This window comes from Pristiophorus japonicus, chromosome 17, assembly GCF_044704955.1.
Source record: "Pristiophorus japonicus isolate sPriJap1 chromosome 17, sPriJap1.hap1, whole genome shotgun sequence".
In the NCBI taxonomy this organism is placed as follows: domain Eukaryota; kingdom Metazoa; phylum Chordata; class Chondrichthyes; family Pristiophoridae; genus Pristiophorus; species Pristiophorus japonicus.
Window position 1 is genome coordinate 27,091,525 of NC_091993.1, and position 17,643 is coordinate 27,109,167.

Here is a 17,643-nt window from a genome sequence, read left to right on the forward strand (position 1 = left end):
CAACAGCTCCACAGCTATTTTGGTAGAACAATAATCAAGTGCCTCTTGACTAAAGGGGCACTAAAACCGACAAATTAATCAAATTAACTTTTTACCAGAACTGAAATCAAATTAAAATTTGGTTGCCGGGGGTGATGATGCACTCCAGTCCCTCCGGCGCCCACCTCTCGCGGAAGGCCGCGAGCGTACCGGTGGCCACCGCGTGCTCCATCTCCAGGAACACCCTGGCTCGGATGTAACCGTGGAAGAGAGGCAGGCAGTCGGGCTGAACGACCCTCTCGACCGCCCGCTGCCTGGATCGGCTGATGGCACCCTTGGCCGTGCCCAGGAGCAGTCCTACGAGGAGGCCCTCAGACCTACCCGCTCCCCTCCAAACAGAGTGCCCAAAAATCAGGAGCGTGGGACTAAAGTGCAACCAGAATTTGAGGAGCAGCCCCTTCAAATATTGGAATAGGGGCTGCAACCTCGCACATTGCACAATGCAACAGCTCTACAACTCTTTTAGAGTAAACAAAATAAACATTAGATCAAGTGCCCTCTGATCTGGGGGACACTCCAGACACTTTTAACTGCCCTCTTTTTTTTGTGGTTTTTTTTGTGTTTTTTTTTTCTTTTGTTATTTTTTTTTTGGATTTTTTTTGTTGTTTTTTTTTTGTATTTTTGTAGGTTTTTTCTGTGGTTTTTTTGGGGCTCTAAAACCATAATTTACAAGTGCCCCCTATAAAAGGGAAGAGGGACACTAAGACCGGCATTTAAAACAAATTAAACTTTAAAACATATAAAATCAAATTAAAATTTGGTTGCCGGGGGTAATGATGCACTTCAGTCCCTCAGGCGCCCACCTCTCGTGGAAGGCCGCGAGCGTACCGGTGGACACCGCATGCTCCATCTCTAAGGACACCCTGGCCCGGATGTAAGCACGGAAGAGAGGCAGGCAGTCAGGCTGAATGACCCCCTCGACCGCCCGCTGCCTGGACCAGCTGATGGCCACCTTGGCCGTGCCCAGGAGCAGTCCTACCAGGAGGCCTTCTGACCTGCCCGCTCACCTCCGAACAGAGTGCCCAAAGATCAGGAGCGTGGGACTAAAGTGCAACCAGAATTTGAGGAGCAGCCCCTTCAAATATTGGAATCGGGGCTGCAATCTCGCACATTTCACAATGCAACAGCTCTACAAACCTTGAGTACACTCACCAGGTGCATACATCACAGATAGGAACCGAGCCAATAAAGCTTGGTCATTGAGGTCGGTTTTAAGCAGCGTCTTAAAGGAGAGCGAGGTGGAGAGGCGAAAAGGTTTGGGGAGGGAATTCCAGAGCTAATAATATAAGGTATACTTATGATTAGATGCAATGTAGACAGCACATTGTCAGTTCATTTTTGTTTGCCCCAATGTGAAACCGATGTTTGTTACAATAGGATTTCCTGGAACAGATTATTATGGAAGAAATTTCACAATTCAGCACAGTTACTGGAACTTATAATTGATTCTGTCTGTGCTTTAAATCATCCACATGTTGAGGCCCATCTCCTTATTTCTTCTTCCATCCCGTATTGTCGCATCTCTTTGTCCAAAGTTTGTATTTTCACCCTTAGAAATGAGCTATCGACCCACATATACGCAGCATAATTAAGATCGCCTATTTCCACCTCCGTAACATGGCCCGAAGCCACCCCTGACTCAGCTCACCTGATGCTGAAGCCCTCATCCATGTCTTTGTTATCTCTCAACTTGACTATTCCAATGCACTCCTGGTTGGCCTCCCACATTCTACTCTACGTAAACTAGAGGTAATCCAAAACTCGGCTGTCCCGTGTGCTAACTTGCACCAAGTCCTGCTCACCCATCACCCCTGTGCTCGCTGACCTACATTGGCACACTGGTAAAGCAGCGCCTCGATTTCAAAACTCTCATCCTTGTTTTCAAATCCCTCCTTGACTCTCGCCCCCCTCTCTCTCTCTGTAATCTCTTCCAGCCTCACAAACTCCCCGAGATATCTGCGCTCCTCTAATTTTGCGCTCTTGAGCATCCCTGATTATAATTGCTCAACCGTTGGTGGCCGTGCCTTCTGTTGCCTGGGCCCCAAGCTCTGAAATTCCCTGCCTAGACCTTTCCGCCTCTCTACCTCTCTTTCCTCATTTAAGACGCTCCTTAAAATCTACCTTTTTGACCAAGCTTTTGCTCACCTGCCCTAGTTTCTCCTTATGTGGCTCGGTGTCAAATTTTCTGTCCCATCATATTCCTGTGAAACATAGAAACATAGAAACATAGAAAATAGGTGCAGGAGTAGGCCATTCGGCCCTTCGAGCCTGCACCACCATTCAATAAGATCATGGCTGATCATTCACCTCAGTACCCCTTTCCTGCTTTCTCTCCATAAACCTTGATCCCTTTAGCCATAAGGGCCATATCTAACTCCCTCTTGAATATATCCAATGAACTGGCATCAACAACTCTCTGCGGTAGGGAATTCCACAGGTTAACAACTCTCTGAGTGAAGAAGTTTCTCCTCATCTCAGTCCTAAATGGCTTACCCCTTATCCTTAGACTATGTCCCCTGGTTCTGGACTTCCCCAACATTGGGAACATTCTTCCTGCATCTAACCTGTCCAGTCCCGTCAAAATGTTATATGTTTCTATGTGATCCCCTCTCATCCTTCTAAACTCCAATGAATAAAGGCCCAGTCGATCCAGTCTCTCCTCATATGCCAGTCCTGCCATCCCAGGAATCAGTCTGGTGAACCTTCGCTGCACTCCCTTAATAGCAAGAACGTCCTTCCTCAACTGAACACAATATTCCAGGTGAGGCCTCACTAAGGCCCTGTACAACTGCAGTAAGACCTCCCTGCTCCTATACTCAAATCTCCTAGCTATGAAGGCCAACATACCATTTGCCTTCTTCACCGTCTGCTGAACCTGAATGCCAACTTTCAATGACTGATGTACCATGACACCCAGGTCTCACTGTACCTCCCCTTTTCCTAATCTGCCGCCATACAGATAATATTCTGCTTTCGTGTTTTTGCCACCAAAGTGGATAACCTCACATTTATCCACATTATACTGCAGCTGCCACGCGTTTGCCCACTCACCTAACCTGTCCAAGTCACCCTGCAGCCTTTTAGCGACCCCCTCACAGCTCACACCGCCACCCAGCTTAGTGTCATCTGCAAACTTGGAGATATTACACTCAATTCCCTCATCCAAATCATTAATGTATATTGTAAATAACTGGGGGCCCAGCACTGAGCCCTACGGTACCCCACTAGTCACTGCCTGCCATTCTGAAAAGGATCCGTTTATCCCGACTCTCTGTTTCCTGTCTGCTAATCAGTTCTCTATCCACGTTACCCCCAATACCATTTGCTTTAATTTTGCACACCAATCCCTTGTGTGGGACCTTGTCAAAAGCCTTTTGAAAGTCCAAATACACCACATCCACTGGTTCTCCCTTGTCCACTCTACCAGTTACATCCTCAAAAAATTCTAGAAGATTTGTCAAGCAGGATTTCCCTTTCATAAATCCATGCTGACTTGGACCGATCCTGTCACTGCTTTCCAAATGCGCTGTTATTTCATCTTTAATAATTGATTCCAACATTTTCCCCACTACTGATGTCAGGCTAACCGGTCTATAATTACCCGTTTTCTCTCTCCCTCCTTTCTTAAAAAGTGGTGTAACATTAGCTACCCTCCAGACCATAGGAACTGATCCAGAGTCGACATGCTGTGAAGCACCTTGAGATGTTTCACTATGTTAAAGGCGCTATATAAATACAAGTTGTTGTTGTTGTTAATGAGGAAACAAATGCGATGCAACAGTGAACTATTGAAAGACAGGGAGATCAAGAGAAAGGAAGTCCATAAGATTACACCCAGCAACCAGCTCCAGTTAAAGACAGTTCTCGGGACAGATGCAGCCTGAATGTCTCTGGTATTTTTTGATTTATGTTCCAGATAATTGCAGGCTAGTCACAGCACAGAATTATAAGGCGCTATATAAATGCAAGTTCTTTATTTTTTTATTCCAAAATAAACTTAGTAAAAAAATAAAATGATCTCAAACATAGTTTTGCAGTGGCCAAGGTCTTTGTGCCAACATCGCAGTTCCTCAATGAACAAGATGGGCCAGTGACAGGTGTAATTGCAGTGTGAATGAGTTATGTTGCTGGGTCTGCTGGAATGTAATAATTTCTGTCAGTAATTATGAGGTTATGTGCTTACTTGAGTGAAAACAAATGTTCTTAATAACTTAAATAGACAGAATAATGTAAGTGGCGAGGAACTCCATTGCTGTTTTTTTAGTTCATACATATTCTCCTCATTGCTTCTTTCTTTCTCCCCCTCAAATATTTAGGATAGGCAACCAGGTGGTGCTCAGAATCTAGCATCCAACACTCCGTCGGGGATTTATAATCCCAAATTGCTTGTACCCGAGCAGTCACGGTAACTGGAGAAGTTTGCAGGACTTGCCAGTAAACGCTGTACCAACACCCGAATCACTTCCCGCAGTAGCCCATTGCCCCCTGTGCCAGCTGTGGCTCAGTGGGCAGCACACTTGCCTCTGAGTCAACAGGTTGTGGGTTTAAGTCCCACTTCAGGGACTTGAGCATGTAAATCTTGGCTGCCATGTTTCCTACATTACTACAGTTCAAAAGTACTTCATTGGCTGTAAAGTGCTTTGAGACGTCCGGTGGTCATGAAAGGTGCTATATAAATGCAAGTCTTTCTTTCTCGCTGACCCACATTTGGTTCCCGGTCCATCAATGTCTCAAATTTTAAATTATCATCTGTAATATAGCGCTCTACCTGGTGGACTACAGTGGTAATGCAACTACTCATGTAAATATAATAAAAGCATCATGTGACAAGGTCACCTGACAAGTTCCTGTAGAGCCATCTTCTATGTGTGTGTTTGCGATATCGTAAAGAAGATATCTTTATATAAGTGAGCCCCAGGTGGGCAGAGGAAACGTTTCAAGGATACCCTCAAAACCTCCCTGATAAAGTGCAACATCCCCACCGACACCTGGGAGTCCCTGGCCAAAGACTTCCCTAAGTGGAGAAAGAGCATTTGGGAGGGCGCTGAGCACCTCGAGTCTCGTCGCCGTGAGCATGCAGAAAACAAACGCAGGCAGCGAAAGGAGCGTGCGACAAACCAGACTCCCCACCCACCCTTTCCTTCAACCACTCTCTTTCCCACCTGTGACAGAGACTGTAATTCCCATATTGGACTGTATATTGGACCTGAGAACTCACTTTTAGAGTGGAAGCAAGTCTTCCTCAATTTCGAGGGACTGCCTATGATGATGATGATGAGGTTGAAAGAAGATATCACATAGCGATCAAGAGCGAGAGCCCTGGCTGGTTTTGCCCTTCCTAATCCAGCGACACTGAAGCCAATTGTAGCTTATCCAACTGCTACTTTGATTAAGATTGATGGACTGAAAATAGAGCAGGAGTTTATTGTTGGGATCTTCCTGGTCCATTTGGCTGGTTGCTGCCCTGGGCAATGATTACCACTTGAGCTGTGGCAGACAAAGCTAAAGAGTTTAAGGTGCATTATCATCCTTTTAGCGAAAGAGAGTGTGTCGTGGAGTATTTAAAATAAACACTCAACACCAGGTCTGGGTTCGAATATTCAAGTAGTCTTTATTTATCACCGGTGGGGAGCCTGCCTGCTGTTTATCTATAGCCAGGCCTCTCCAATGATACAAAGTTCCAAGCAACCTTTTATACACTTAATGATCTATATCAGCCTCGTGCATGGTCCCCCTATGCCGTTTAATTGGCCCAAAGCCTGCGTGCACAATTGCTGATTGACTCTTTCCCTTTCGCGTCACACAATCATTGGCCTATGTCTCACACCAGATAGAGTTTCTCCAATGTGTCACTTTTGACCCCTTGCTCTGTTTAACTGCCCTTCTGGGCCTCCTGTGGTTCAACACTTTGGCTATTTCTAATTGTCCAGGTTACACAGCTTGTAAAGTTGACCACTACAAAAAGCCCTTTTTAGTTCCGAGATCTATTCTTAACCCTTTAATTATAGCAGAGCTTGAAAGCCTGGCTTCAGAGCAGATCATGATTCTGTTAAAAGGGCAAAAGTAAGAGTTTCTTTGTGATATTTAGCTCGCATGTAGTGTGATGATGTCATCCATAACCCAATGACATAATCCACATAGAAAAACAAGTCATCATGCCAGGATAATGTCATTATATTAGTAGATAATGTCCCCCTGACTGATGTGACCCAGTGACTAATGCTGCCCATCCCAGTGACTGACGTGACTCATCCCAGTTTGGCACTCTCTTCCACAAACATGAACAACAACTTGTATTTTTATAGCGCCTTTAACGTAGTAAAACATCCCAAGGCGCTTCACAGTGCTATAAGACGACAACAAAAAAATTGACACCGAGCCACATAAGAAGAAATTATGGCAGGTGACCAACAGCTTGGTCAAAGAGGTCGGTTTTAAGGAGTGTCTTGAAGGAGGAAAGAGATGTCGAGAGGTGGAGAGGTTTATGGAGGGAGTTCCAGAGCTTGGGGCCTAGCAGCTGAAGGCATGGCCACTGATGGTTGAGGAGTTATAATCAAGGATGCTCAAGAGGGCAGAATTTGAGGAGCGCAAATATCTCGGTGGGTTGTGAGGCTAAGAGAGAGGGAGGGGTGAAGACATCGAAGAATTTGTGAACAAGAATGAGAATTTTGAAATCGAGGTGTTGCTTAACCGAGAGCCAATGTAGGTTGGCAAGCACAGGGGCTGATGGGTGAGCGGGACTTGGTGCGAGTTAGAACACGGGGGCAGCCGAGTTTTTGATGACCTTAAATTTACGTAGGGTAGAACGTGGGAGGCCACCAGGAGTGTATTGGAATAGTGAAGTCTAGAAGTAACAAAGGCATGGATGAGGGTTTCAGCAGCAGATGAGATGAGGCAGGGGCGGAGGCGGGCAATGTTATGGAGGTGATTGTAGTTATGGCGCGGATGTATAGTCGATAGCTCATTTCAGGGTCAAACAGTAGTTGATCCTCGGTCAATTGTTAATTTTAAATCTGTGATTGATAGATTATTGTTAACCAAAGGTATTAAGAGATGTGTTAACCAAAAGCGGATATATGGAGTTAGATCACAGATCAGCCATTGAATGGCGGAACAGGCTCGAGGGGCTGAATGGCCTCCTCCTGTTCCTGTGTTCCGGAGTGGGATGCATGCTTGTGGGGAAAGAGTGTGCATTCTCCGAGCAAACAGATGCTCTGAAACTGTCGGGTTCTCAGTCACTTGGTTTGGAGACTCTTAAACATGGTGATCGGTGTCAATGTGCCAGATACGTGGCTAAAAGCCTGGTGTTGAACTAAATGACAGCACAGGCTGAGCACCATCCAAATGGCAGCCATCGCCCTACAGTTTATTCGCAAGCAAGCGATGTTGGCTTGCAAGTCACAAATTCCAGTGGTTTAGCTGTCTGAGTTGCTTTGAGGTTACAGCACCAACATTCTACCCGGGTGGTCATGGGTTTAAGTTCCAGGATTGTCCATCATCATCATAGGCAGTCCCTCAAAATCGAGGAAGACTTGCTTCCACTCTAAAAGTGAGCTCTCAGGTGGCTGTACAGTCCAATACAGGAATTACAGTCTATGTCACAGGTGGGACAGAGAGTGGTTGAAGGAAAGGGTGGGTGGGACTGGTTTGCTGCACGCTCCTTCCGCAGCCTGCGCTTATTTTCTGCATGCTCTCGGCAACGAGACTCGAGGTGCTCAGTGCCCTCCCGGATGCTCTACCTCCACTTTGGATGGCCTTGGGCCAGGGATTCCCAGGTGCTGGTGGGGATGTTGCACTGTATCAAGGAGGCTTTGAGGGTGTCCTTGAAACGTTTCCCCTACCCACCTGGGGCTCATTTGCTGTGTAGGAGTTCCGATTAGAGCGCTTGCTTTGGGAGTCTCGTGTTGGGCATGCGGACAATGTCATCCATTGTATTATTGAACGACTGCAGCTGGAGTTGGTTTTGACAGTTTTAATCCAAAATGTTGACACAACCTACCAGGAATAGAATTCACCTCCTCACCTTCAGCTCCACATTCTTCAGCTTTCCTTCTGTGTCAGCTGTGGCTCAGTGGGCAGCAATCTTGCCTCTGAGTCAGAAGGTTGTGGGTTTAAGTCCCACTCCAGGAACTTGAGTACAAAAATCTAGGCTGCACTGTCAGAGGTGCTGTCTTTCAGATGACGCGTTAAATTGAGGCCCGTCTGCTCTCTCAGGTGGATGTAAAAGGTCCCATGGCTCTATTTTGAAGGGGAGCAGGGAAGTTGGTGTCCTGGCCAATATTTATCCCTCAATCAACATAATAAAAATAGATTATCTGGTCATTATCACATTGCTGTTTGTGGGGGCTTGCTGTGTGCAAATTGACTGCTGTGTTTCCTACATTACAACAGTGACTAGACTCCAAAAGTAAAGTGCTTTGAGATGTCTGGTGGTTGTAAAAGGTGCTATAGAAATGCAAGTCTTTCTTTCCAAATGTGCTCCTCTTGCCAACGTACTTAGAAGCTAAAACCTAAAACAGTGCCCTCTTTGGGCTATCTAGATGGGCATTAGCCTCCAATCACCAATATTCTCTCAGTATATTTGCATAGAATATTCAAGGCCACCCCTACCTCAATGATACCACATTCTTTGCCTTGAGGTCACAAACTCTTCAGTGGCTGGTGGTGTGCAAATCCCCAGAGTTGCACACAGTGGTGAGGAGCACATTCACGGGTGCACCTGTCAGGAAAGGATGAGAAGGCTGAGGGGTGACTTCATGGAGGTGTTTCAAATTATGAAAGGTTTCGATAGAGTGGACACAGAGAGAGTATTTCCACTAGTGAGGAAGAGCAAAACTAGAGGCCATCAATATAAGATAGTCTGCAAGAAATCCAATAGGGAATTCAGAAGAAACTTCTTTACCGTGAGAATGTGGAACTCACTGCCACAGGGAGGGGTTGAGGCGAATAGTATCGATGCATTTAAGGGGAGGCTGGACAAGCATATGAGGGAGAAGGGAATAGAGGGTTATGCTGATAGATTTAGATGAGGAAAGACGGGAGGAGGCTTGAGTGGAGCATAAACACCGGCATGGACTGGTTGGGCGAATGGTCTGTTTTTGTGCCGTATATCCTGCGTAAAATAGCCCTTTATTTACCTTTCTCGTCTCTATTTTCAGCCTTGGTGGCGTGCTGCAATATTTCCCTTGGCCCATCACTTGCTTTCCGCATTTACAAAAAAGGAAGCCAGCGTGTGGCCACTCACTGCCAATATAATGAACCTACCACTCTCTGCGTTTGCTATGTTACAGAGGATTGGTTCCTCGGAGGTCAGTCCTGGGCTGCTGTACTTTGGTCGCAGTATTCATGGGCAGTTGGATATGAATGACGACGGGCTGGTGGATCTGGCAGTGGGGGCGCTCGGCAGTGCTGTCCAGCTATGGTTTGTTCACCTCTATGTTTGCTCAGCGTTTCACCGACGATTTGCTCATTCACAACTTTCGCCACTAATCATTGTGTACCCTGCCATAACCGTCTCTCGCTTCTTTTAACTGGATTCCCTGCACTGAGCTCCACCTGGCTCAGTGGCGAAATGCACGGCCTGGTGTGGTAGTAATCCCATAGGGGTTAAGGGAGCGTTCGATGTTTGATTCCCAGTGCCAGCTGCGGCTCAGTGGGTAGCACACTTGTTTCTGGGTCAGAAGGTTGTGGGTTCAAGTCCCACTCCAGGAACTTGAGCATAAAAACCAAGGCTGACACATCCAGTGCAGTGCTGAGGGAGTGCTGCACTGTCTGAGGTGCTGTCTTTTGGATGAGACGTTAAACCGAGGCCCTGTCTGCTTTCTCAAGTGGATGTAAAAGATCCCACAGCACTCTTTCGAAGAAGAGCAGGGGAGTTATCCCAGTTGTCCTGGGGCCCATATTTATCCCTTCAATCAACATAACAAGAACAGATTATCTGGTCATTATCACATTGCTGTTTGTGGGAACTTGCTGTGCGCAAATTGGCTGCTGCGTGTCCTACATTACAACAGCCAAAAATCGAGGAGCAGCCCCTTCAAATAATGACTGCAAACCTGACGCACTCTATATAGACATGGAACACGGACTCCCCCAGACCGCAGAAATCAATAGCTGTACCAGCCTGTGAGCATACTCACACGATGTCATCCTTTCCCCTCAGGTCTCGCAGTATAATCCGAGTGAATGCCAGCATGAGGTTCGAACCAGCAAAAATCAACATTTTCAACAAGGATTGCAGGAGAAATGGCAAAGAGTGCAGCTGCATGTCCGTGTCCATCTGTTTCACCGTCACGGCCAAATCGCCTGGACTTCAGAACGACACCTTGCGTAAGTGCGACAGAGCGATAAATTAGTGCATATTTAAAGATCCGCTAACCTTGTTTCCGAACAGCCAAACAATGGTGGACAGGAAAAGACCCTCAGATCTATGAAGCCTGTCCCACACAATTTGCGATACTTTGTGCATCACAATAGATACGCTGCCGGCCTCACCCGAAGCCATGTGATCTCCTGGGAGAGGCGGAAAAAACAGATTTAAAAAACCCAGGCCTATTTGGTGGGGGGAAAGTCTGGGAAATTCCTCTCCCACCTCAATGGATCTCAACTAGCCCAGGAGACCATTCCGGCCGGATAATTTCAAGCAGAATTCTATTCTCTTTTGTATAAGATGCTCGCTGCCCCAGCCAGAAACAGGCTCTGCCCTCACTTGAAGGAATTCAGCGAATCAGGGTCCAGCGCACGAGACGGCAGCCTGTTGCACGGGTCCACTATTCTCTTGGAAAAGAACCGCCCCCTAAACTCTAACCCAGATCTGGCCTTACATGTGTGACCACTGGTCCTCGCCTAACCTATTAGTTAATTGGAACAAACTGTCAACTCAAACACAATCTATTCATTTCATTATCTTAATCAAATCAGATTTCATAGCTCTCCACAATGAGAAATTAGGAGAGACAGACTGAGGGTTGCACAGTCTCTGAACCAGTAATGATCTAAACTCTCCTCTCATTTCTGGATCTGTCCTTCCACTCCACATAGAATCATAGAAATTTATAGCACAGAGGGAGGCCATTTCGGCCCATCGTGTCCACGCCGGCTGACAAAGAGCCATCCAGCCTAATCCCCCTTTCCAGCTCTTGGTCCATAGCCCAGTAGGTTACGGCACCAAGTGCACATCCAGGTACTTTTTAAAATGTGGTGATGGTTTCTGCCTCTACCACTCTTTCAGGCAGTGAGTTCCAGAGCCCCACCACCCTCTGGGTGAAAACATTTCCCCTCAAATCCCCTCTAAACCTCCCACCAATTACGTTAAATCTATGCCCCCTGGATGTTGACCCATCTGCGAAGGGAGATAGATCCTTCCAATCCACTCTATTTAGGCCCCTCATAATTTTATACACCTCAATAAGATCTCCCCTCAGCCTCCTCAGTTCCAAAGAAAACAACCCCAGTCTATCCAATCTTTCCTCATAGCTAAAATTCTCCAGGCCTGGCAATATCCTCGTAAATCTCCTCTGTACCCTCTCTAGTGCAATCACATCTTTCCTGTAATGTGGTGACCAGAACTGGGCGAGGTACTCTAGCTGTGGCCCAACTAGTGTTTTATACAGTTCAAGCATAACCTCCCTGCTCTTTATTCTATGCCTCGACCGGGCAGGACCGGAATCAATGTCCGAGGGGGAGTGTTTACTAGTGCTGTTGGGGAGGGGTTAAACTAATATGGCAGGGGGATGGGAACCTATGCAGGGAGACAGAGGGAAGTAGAATGAGGGCAGAAGCAAAAGATAGAAAGAAGAAAAGTAAAAGTGGAGGGCAGAGAAACCCAAGGCAAAAAGCAAGAAGAGCCACATTACAGCAAAATTCTAAAGGGGCAAAGTGTGTTAAAAGACAAACCTTAAGATTCTGTGCCTCAATGCGAGGAGTATTCCGAATAAGGTGGACGAATTAACTGCGCAGATAGCAGTTAACGGATATGATGTAATTGGCATGGCTCCAGGGTGACCAAGGCTGGGAACTCAACATCCAGGGATATTCAACATTCAGGAAGGATAGACAGAAAGGAAAAGGATGTGGGGTGGCTTTGTTGTTTAAAGAAGAAATTAACACTATAGTAAGGAAGGACATTAGCTTGGATGATGTGGAATCGGTATGGGTGGAGCTGCGGAATACCAAAGAGCAGAAAACGCTAGTGGGAATTGTGTACAGACCACCAAACAGTAGTAGTGAGGTTGGGAACAGCATCAAGCAAGAAATTAGGGATGCGTACAATAAAGGTACAGCAGTTATCATGGGCGACTTTAATCTACATATTGATTGGGCTAACCAAACTGGTAACAATGCGGTGGAGGAGGATTTCCTGGAGTGTATTAGGGATAGTTTTCGAGACCAATATATCGAGGAACCAACCAGAGAGCTGGCCAATCTAGACTGGGTGATGTGTAATGAGAAAGGACTAATTAGCAATCTTGTTGTGCGAGACCCCTTGAGGAAGAGTGACCATAATATGGTAGAATTCTTTATTAAGATGGAGTATGGCACAGTTAAATCAGAGACTAGAGTCCTGAATTTAAGGAAAGGTAACTTCGGTGGTATGAGACATGAATTGGCTAGAATAGACTGGTGAGTGATACTTAAAGGGTTGACGGTGGATAAGCAATGGCAAACATTTAAAGATCACATGGATGAACTTCAACAATTGTACATCCCTGCCTGGAGTAAAAATAAAACGGGGAAGGTGGCTCAACCGTGGCTAACAAGGGAAATTAAGGATAGTGTTAAATCCAAGGAAGAGGCATATAAATTGGCCAGAAAAAGCAGCAAACCTGAGGATTGGGAGAATGTTATAATTCAGCAGAGGAGGACAAAGGGTTTAATTAGGAGGGGGAAAATAGAGTGTGAGAGGAAGCTTGCTGGGAACATAAAAACTGACTGCAAAAGCTTCTATAGATATGGGAAGAGAAAAAGATTAGTGAAGACAAACGTAGGTCCCTTGCAGTCAAATTCAGGTGAATTTATTATGGGGAACAAAGAAATGGCGGACCAGTTAAACAAATACTTGAGTTCTGTTTTCAGGAAGGAAGACACAAATAGCTTTCCGGAAATACTAGGGGACCGAGGGTCAAGTGAGAAGGAGGAACTGAAGGAAATCCTTATTAGGCAGGAAATTGTGTTAGGGAAATTGATGGGATTGAAGGCCAATAAATCCCCGGGGCCTGATAGTCTGCATCCCAGAGTACGTAAGGAACTGGCCCTAGAAATAGTGGATGCATTGGTGATCATTTTCCAACAGTCTATCGACTCTGGATCAGTTCCTATGGACTGGAGGGTAGCTAATGTAACCCCACTGATAGATAAAGTGGTTAAGAAAGCATACGGAATACTTGCCTTTATTAGTCGAAACACAGAAACATAGAAAATAGGTGCAGGAGTAGGCCATTCGGCCCTTCGAGCCTGCACCACCATTCAATAAGAAAGGAGGGAGAGAGAAAACGGGTAATTATAGATCAGTTAGCCTGACATCAGTAGTGGGAAAAATGTTGGAATCAATTATTAAAGATGAAGTAGCAGTGCATTTGGAAAGCAGTGACAGGATCAGTCCAAGTCAGCATGGATTTATGAAGAGGACATCATGCTTGGCAAATCCTCTAGAATTTTTTGAGGATATAACTAGTAGAGTGGACAAGGGAGAACCAGTGGATGTGGTGTATTTGGACTTTCAAAAGGCTTTTGACTAGGTCCCACACAAGAGATTGGTGTGCAAAATCAAAGCACATGGTACTGGGGTAATATACTGACGTGGATAGAGAACTGGTTGGCAGACAGGAAGCAGAGAGTCGGGATAAATGGGTCCTTTTCAGAATGGGAGGCAGTGACTAATGGGGTGCCACAGGGCTCAGCACTGGGACCCCAGCTATTTACAATATACATTAATGATTTAAATGAAGGAATTGAGTGTAATATCTCAAAGTTTGCAGATGACACTAAGCTGGGTGGCGGTGTGAGCTGTGAGGGGGACGCTAAGAGGCTTGGACAGATTAGGTGAGTGGGCAAACGCATGGTAGATGCAGTATAATGTGGATAAATGTGAGGTTATCCACTTTGGTGGCAAAAACACAAAGGCAGAATATTACCTGAATGGCGGCAGATTAAGAAAAGGGAGGTGCAATGAGACCTGGGTGTCATGGTACATCAGTCATTGAAAGTTGGCATGCAGGTACAGCAGGCGGTGAAGAAGGCAAATGGTATGTTGGCCTTCATAGTTAGGGGATTTGAGTATAGGAGCAGCGAGGTCTTACTGCAGTCGTACAGGGCCTCAGTGAGACCTCACCTGGAATATTGTGTTCAGTTTTGGTCTCCTAATCTGAGGAAGGAAGTTCTTGCTATTGAGGGAATGCAGCGAAGGTTCATCAGACTGATTCCTGGGATGGCAGGACTGACATATGAGGAGAGACTGGATCGACTGGGCCTGTATTCACTGGAGCTTAGAAGGATGAGAGGAGATCTCATAGAAACATATAAAATTCGGATGGGACTGGACAGGTTAGGTGCAGGAAGAATGTTTCTGATGTTGGGGAAGTCCAGAACCAGGGCACATAGTATAAGGATAAGGGGTAGGCCATTTAGGACTGAGATGAGGAGAAACTTCTTCACTCAGAGAGTTGTTAATCTGTGGAATTCCCTACCGCAGAGAGTTGTTGATGCCAGTTCATTGGATATATTCAAGAGGGAGTTAGACATGGCCCTTACGGCTAAAGCAATCAAGGGGTATGGAGAGAAAGCAGGAAAGGGGTACTGAGGTGAATGATCAGCCATGATCTTATTGATTGGTGGTGCAGGCTCGAAGCGCCGAATGGCCTACTCCTGCACCTATTTTCTATGTTTCTGTGTTTCGACTAATAAAGGCAAGTATTCCGTATGCTTTCTTAACCACTTTATCTACCTGGCCTGCTACCTTCAGGGATCTGTGGACATGCACTCCAAGGTCCCTTTGTTCTTCTACACTTCTCTATGTCCTACCATTTCATGTGTATTCCCTTGCCTTGTTAGCCCTCCCAAAATGCACATACCCCATCCTAACCATCCCTCCTCCCCCTTTTTCATCACTGGGTTCATATCAAGATTCATCTCACCGTCTCCTGCTCTACCACATTCTGTCCCAGAGGTGGTGCCTCTCCTTACCTCCCTCAGTCTTCCTCTCAAACTGAAATGTGCAGGCGAATAAAGCTGGACATCCTCTAATTTACCTCGTCTTCTTTCCTCCTCATTTTGAAGCTTGATGGAGTCACCCACCAGGGACCTTGGCCCTTCAGATAGCATTCTCAATAACAAAATATACCACACATCCCAGCTTTGGTTTGGTGTTCAACACAGTACAGGTTGAAGAGGGTGAGCATTCATCCCACCGATCCTTGCACTGGTTTTCAGGTTATTACACAGGGGTCACATTGACTCAACTCTCCCGGCTTGGCAAACAACCGCCATCAGTTATATCAGCTGTGACTCAGTGGGCAGCACTCTCGCCTCTGAGTCAGAAGGTTGTGGGTTCGAGTCCCACTCCAGGAACTTGAGTACAAAAATCTAGGCTGACACTCCAATGCAGTGCTGAGGGCGCACTGCACTGTCGGAGGTGGTGTCTTTTGGGTGAGACGTTAAACCGAAACACCTGTCTGCCCTCTCAGGTGTTGGATGTGCCATCTTTCAGATGACATGTTAAACTGAGGCCCTGTCTGCTCTCTCAGGTGGACGTAGCAGATTCCATGGCACTATTTGGAAGAAGAGCAGCAGAGTTATCCCCGGTGCAGTGCTGAGGGAGTGCTGCACTGTCGGAGGTGCCGTCTTTTGCATGAGATGTTAAACCGATGTCTGTCCTTTCAGGTGGATGTAACAAATCCCATGCCACTTTCCAAAGAAAAGCAGTTCTCCCCTGTGTCCTGGCCAACATTTATCCCTGGCCAACATTTATCCCTAACCAACGTCACTAAAAACAGATTATTTATGTACTTGCTGTTTGTGGGACCTTACTGTGCTTAAATGAAAAGCTGCTTCTCCCTACATTACTCTACATTTGCTGTGAAGCACTTTAGGATGTCTTGAGGCAATGAAAATCAATATATAAATGCATGTTGTTTCTTCCTATCAATGTGGCTTTACCTCAGCTTCAGAAGAGAACTCGCTATTGTACCAGTGTGTTATTTCCCACACTAGCCATTCTTGTGGACTTCTTTGAGTTAACTTGCCAACTTAGTGCCAAGTAATGGTAAAATGGGCGCAGATTTGAGCTGTGGGCCTATGTCTACTGGGAATTAGATTGAAATCACCGAAACTCATTACATGGTGAGTGTTTACAGTAAGCTGAGTATGTTTCCTGCCATTAATACTGAACTGGATTTGAACCCATGTCCCAGAGATGAAAGCACATGTGCTGATCCACTGGACCACCCAGACCCCCCCACCTCACCCCCCATCAGCTGACCTTTCTAAGCCTCTCCTGACGCTTCACAGTTTAAGGGTAATTAACGATTAGAATGCGCGGCTGTGATTTCCCAATATACGACGGCCATCTGGCGAAGGTCCCTCTGGTTCTGTGAGCTTCAACAATCAACTCAGCTGTGGCTCAGTGGGTAATGCACTCGCCTCTGAGTCAGAAGGTCATGGGTTCAGATCCCACTCCAGGGACTTGAGCACAAAAATCTAGGCTGACACTCCAGTGCAGTGCTCAGGGAGCGCTGCATAGTCGGAGGTGGTGCCTTTTGGATGAGATGTTAAACCGAGGCCCTGTCTGCTCTCTCAGGTGGATGTAAAAGATCCCATGGCACTATTTCTAAGAAGAGCAGGAGAGTTATCCTCGGTGTCTTGGCCAATATTTATCTCTCAATCAATATAACAAAAAAGCAGATTATCTGGTCATTATCACATTGCTGTGTCTGGGAGCTTACTATGTGCAAATTGTGCTGCCGTGTTTCCCACATTATAACAATGACTGCACTGCAAAAGTACTTCATTGGCTGTAAAGCGCTTTGAGACGTCCGGTGGTCATGAAAGGTGCTATATAAATGCAAGTTCTTTCTTTCCTGTATTTCTAGACACCCGCATGTCGCTCAGAAAGCTAAGCAAAATAATGCTTGACTGTACTGTGCAATAACGGGTTGAATTTGAAATCAGAGAAATGATTCTGATTTTTATTCAGTTATAAGGTACAACGTTTCCATTGACGAGCGCAGATACACTCCCAGAGCGCTCTTTGACGACAACTTTGAGAAGTACATCCACAGTAACATCAGCGTGGAACCTGAATTAGAGACATGCGATCAATTCTATTTCCACGTTCTAGTAAGTACCAGGCATTGGCCTGTCCATTGCTCCCTCTCGACTGTCCTGCACTTTCGTCCTTCTCCCTGTACCCTCACTGTGCTGAAATCAAGACTTGTCACACTTACTCCTACTCTAACTCATTCTTCCTCAAGGTCTAAACACTGTGAGATTCCTTACTTCTTTCAGCCTTCCCATCATCCTACAACCAATTGGCTTGGCATCATGTAACCTGATTGAACTCGTCTTCTGTTTTCCTTTTTCTAAACTTGGTGGTGTCCTGCACTATGGACC

At 46.0% G+C, this 17,643-nt stretch overlaps 1 protein-coding gene across 1 annotated transcript in view; it reads left to right on the forward strand.

Moving 5' to 3' along the window:
* itga11a (integrin, alpha 11a) overlaps positions 1 to 17,643 on the forward strand; it is a 176,434-nt gene that overhangs the window by 116,117 nt on the left and 42,674 nt on the right. Inside the window, exons 15-17 of the mRNA XM_070858509.1 lie at positions 9,330 to 9,460; positions 10,202 to 10,368; positions 17,228 to 17,370. Coding sequence (XP_070714610.1) covers positions 9,330 to 9,460; positions 10,202 to 10,368; positions 17,228 to 17,370 — 441 coding nt within the window. The remainder of the gene's footprint in view (positions 1 to 9,329; positions 9,461 to 10,201; positions 10,369 to 17,227; positions 17,371 to 17,643) is intronic.